This window comes from Piliocolobus tephrosceles, chromosome 12 (assembly GCF_002776525.5).
Source record: "Piliocolobus tephrosceles isolate RC106 chromosome 12, ASM277652v3, whole genome shotgun sequence".
Taxonomy (NCBI): Eukaryota; Metazoa; Chordata; class Mammalia; order Primates; family Cercopithecidae; genus Piliocolobus; species Piliocolobus tephrosceles.
In genome coordinates, this window is record NC_045445.1 from 51,085,990 (window position 1) to 51,090,282 (window position 4,293).

Here is a 4,293-nt window from a genome sequence, read left to right on the forward strand (position 1 = left end):
AGAAGAAGAAGAAGAAGAAGAAGAAGAAGAAGAAGAAGAAGAAGAAGGAGGAGGAGGGGAGGAAGAAGAAGAAGAGAGGAGAAGGAAGAAGGAAGAAAGAAGAAGAAAAGGAAGAAATAGTAGTATTATGGGCTTCTGAGTTGAGAAAGCCAATATGGTGAGAATGGTCAGTGGAGAGTGTTCCTCAGGCCCTAGCATAAATGAAGAAGTATCAGAGTGGGCATGGACTGGCAGATAGTGACCCTGCAGCAAGACGAGGCTCTTCTGGGTGACCTGGATGTGAGACAGTTAGGGTGAGGGTCTCAGTATTCTGCACTACAAAATCAGGTGAAAGATAGCAAAAATGTCCCAAAGAGGCTTTTCCCTGGGGTGGGTGAAAGAGAGAAGAGAGCAAGCAGGTTTGAGAACTGCTCCCCACTCCTCCCACCTCCTCAATTACTTCTAGGCTTTTCTTGGAATCTCTCACCACAGAGCTGTAGAAAAGCCCTATTCTGGTTTCCAGAATGGGAAGAGACCTCCCAACTATGCTCAGAAGTGAGTCACTAGGTGGGAATTTGGGGAAGAAATGGAGGGAAGGAGGTAAAGTGATATATTAAGGTCACCACCTTGGTCACCTGTCCATCTATATTTTTGGAGTAAGCAACAGAATTAGGAGTCTGAACGTAAGAATTAAGAAGCTCTGTAATATAACAGTGAAAGATCAGCACCTTCCCAATCTCTTGTCAGGGCAGGGATGCTCTAGCTCTGCATCACTCAACCTGCCTTGGCCTCATAGCTCTTCCTTTTGCTTAGATCTTCAAACCATCAACAGTGAAAGCCACTAATTTTAGCAGGTGGCATTAGTTGTCAGCAAATGTTTTTTTCATATTTAATGAATGTTTATTATAATAGAATAAAATAAAAATGTTTCTTAAACTTGAAATTTGTCTCAGAAGGATAAAAAGGTAGATTATTTACATAAAATGGCCAACATCTGACAACAGAACTGTTTCCTGAAGATTTACTTCACAGATTATTTTGAAAACACCAACTGTGTTCAGGAAAATTTTCTCTCCTTTTTTTCCATAAAAATTTCAAACAAGTGAGAATGCTCTAAAAATGATGGTGTGGAGCCCAGAGAAAATGTTTTCTGTGTGCTATAGATGAACATGAACTATATATAAATATATTACTTAACCAGGTTGAAGTGTTTCTTTCAAAAATAAAATTTGATTATTTTCAATTTTGTGAAGCATGCTGATTTTTAAAAAGGAATTAAAGAGAAATTATTAGGAAGCATATACATAGCCAGGGAGAAGAGGAGAGAAAGCAGAAAAGGCCAAGGCCAGGGTCCGGGGGTTTGGGGTGGGGGAAAGGAAGGGTACAGACCCTCCCAAGTAACTGAAGATGGGTAAACTCCAACCGCAAGGCGATGATGCCACTTGGGGGCCCTCAGATTGGAGAGGACGGAGATGAGTGACGGGGCTGTGCGCACTGGGGCACCGCGCACAGATGGGAGGAGGGGGGTGTCTGTGTGTTCCAAGAGGGGAGTACCAGTTGAGTGGCCGCCGGGGGTTGGTGGGAAGGAGGGTGAGCTTGGCGGTGACGCACGGCCCACACGTGACCGGGAGCTGCAGACCTACGCAGCCTTCGGTGCAGTCGTCACTCGCGTCTAGCTACCAGCTCCCCGCTGCCCTGCGCTCGGCGGGCTGGCATCCGGCCCGGGGAAAAGCGGAGCAGGTAAGGGCCCCCGGGCCGGCGCGCCCTGACCAGGCCAGCGGCGGCTTACCGACCCCCTGATGGGCGAAGAACAGCGCAGGGGGTCCCGGCCAGCTTTCTCCAGAACCCAACATTCTTGGGAACATAGTGGTCCCCTGGGGTGGGGAAGCAGGGGCGGCTGGGGCTCCAGGGGCAGCAGAGCAACCAAGAGGGATGGAAAACCATTCCCGAGTCCTTGCAGGAAAACGGTGAACATCACGGGGTGCGGGGCGGCCGAGGGTGGGGGCGGGGGGGCGGGAGACGCGGGGCGCTGGCAGCGAGGAGGGCCCTGGGCGCAGAAGGAGCCGGGTGCCCGCGGTTCCTCGCTAGCGTTCCGCTGCAGCAGCCCCCGCTCCCCGCGCCCCAGCCCGTCTGCAGGTCTGCGGGGCCAAGTGTCCCGGCGGCGCACCTCGCGGCGAGAATCGGGAGAAGGAGGAGACTGCAAGGATAGGCCCAGGTCAGTGCGAGGGACGGTGGTGGGGGCGGGTGCAGAGTCCAGTCTGTGGTCCCCTCCCAACTCCCCCATCTCCCGTCCTCCATTTTGGTGCCTGCCGAGATCTAGGGATGGATCTGTAGGGAAAATGGTGGGTTTGTGGGAAGGGAGGGGAAGACACGAGAGGTCGTTGGGGCGGGGGGGGGGGGGGGGGGGGCTCGAAGGGGGGCCCCCTAGTGGGCGCACTAAGCCTCTCTGGTGGGAAACATGAAATTAAAACAAAACATGTTGATATCCATGACGCGGAATCCTGAAAAATGAGTATCCGTGCCTCTGTCCTCGGTACTGAAGCGTTCACCAGCTGTTCAGCCCCTTCTCTCTCCTTTTGTCTCCTAGGAGTAATGGAGTCCAAAGAGAAACGAGCGGTAAACAATCTCAGCATGGAAAATACCAATCAAGAAAATGAAGTAAAGGAGCAAGTTGCTAATAAAGGGGAGCCTTTGGCCCTCCCTTTGGATGCTGGTGAATACTGTGTGCCTAGAGGAAATCGTAGGCGGTTCCGCGTTAGGCAGCCCATCCTGCAGTATAGATGGGATATGATGCATAGGCTTGGAGAACCACAGGCAAGGATGAGGGAAGAGAATATGGAAAGGATTGGGGAGGAGGTGAGACAGCTGATGGAAAAGCTGAGGGAAAAGCAGTTGAGTCATAGTCTGCGGGCAGTCAGCACTGATCCCCCTCACCATGACCATCACGATGAGTTTTGCCTTATGCCCTGAATCCTGATGATTTCCCTAAAGTTATTAGGGAGACAGACCCCTGCTTTCGAAATTTACATGTTCATGATGTGCCCTTGTTGTAAACCTTTACCTGTCACTTGTTTACGTGGGTGTCCTATTACCAGCTTCTAATTGAATATTGTGTTTTTGAACCAGTCTGAAAGATTTTTGTTAGCAGAAAAATTTTACCTATTGCATGGAAAGATGCTCATTATATATTGTGAAGTTAATAAAGCAGCTTTAAAAAACAATCTCTATATTCTTTTTTGTTTAAAAATTTATATTAATCTACTTAATACATGAAAAGTACTGAAATTAAATATACCAAAGGATTAATATAGGAACTCATTCTATTAGATGGGTTAATGTATTTTTTATATTTTCTGTAATTTAAGAATTGGAAACCTTTTTAAATAACCTTTGAAAGCAATAGAGTCACTTAATAAATACTTGCTGATCAGCACTACTCACAATAGCAAAGACATGGAATCAACATAAAAGTCCATCAATGAGAGACTGGATAAAGAAAATGTACATCATGGAATATTATACAGCCATAAAAATAAAGAAATCATGTCTTTTGTGGGAATATGGATAGAGCTGGAGGCTATTATCCTTAGCAAACTAATGCGGGAACAGAAAACCAAATACTGTGTGTTCTCATTTATAAGTGGGAGCTAAATGAAAACTCATGAATACAAAAAAGGGAACAACACACTGGGATCTGTAGGGGTGGAGAGTGGGAGGAGGAAGAGGAACCTAAAAGATAACTATTGGGTGCTGTGCTTAATACCTGGGTGATGAAATAATCTGTACAACAACCCCCCCACCTGCCCCCGGCCCATGACAGGAATTCACCTATGTAACATTCACATGTACCCTGGAACCTAAAAGTTTTTTTAAAAAAAGAAAAAAATACTTGCTGATCAAATTTGGATCTCTTAGCCAGGTAAATAAACCCAGGAACTTGTATAAATTGGGGGTGGCATTTCCTTCACATGACTGGAATGAGGTCATTTGTGTGAGACCTGTGTTTACCTGTTTTTTCTCCCATCCACACCTATTATGCAAGACTCCCATCCTCAGATTTTCCCTTCAGATATTTAGCAGAGTGCTCAAAGTAGGTCTCACTAGTCCAGCATACCTCCTATTCTCAGGATTAAAATGTCTGTTGGATGTGTAACTTAGATTACTTGCCATTCCTAAAGGAACACTGGGTTCATTTAGTAATGTCACATTGTTTCTAAAACTATGCTAATCCACCACCTGTGTGAGAATCACCAGGGGACTTTCTTGAAAATGTGGATTCATACACATTATTAGCCGCCACCATGCCCGGCTAAT

General features: G+C 46.7%; 1 protein-coding gene across 1 annotated transcript; it reads left to right on the forward strand.

The window, feature by feature from the left end:
• The first annotated feature begins 1,500 nt into the window (after window positions 1-1,500).
• BEX1 (brain expressed X-linked 1) lies at window positions 1,501-3,196 on the forward strand. Its single transcript, XM_023202219.1, has 3 exons — window positions 1,501-1,719; window positions 2,105-2,194; window positions 2,567-3,196. Exon 3 carries the CDS (start codon window positions 2,572-2,574, stop codon window positions 2,947-2,949), a length of 378 nt encoding a protein of 125 aa, XP_023057987.1. The 5' UTR covers window positions 1,501-1,719; window positions 2,105-2,194; window positions 2,567-2,571; the 3' UTR covers window positions 2,950-3,196.
• The last annotated feature ends 1,097 nt before the right edge of the window (window positions 3,197-4,293 follow it).

Excerpts from the sequence above, each read along its gene's own strand:
- BEX1 (XM_023202219.1), top strand. The coding sequence starts at position 2,572 with ATGGAGTCCAAAGAGAAACGAGCGGTAAACAATCTCAGCATGGAAAAT.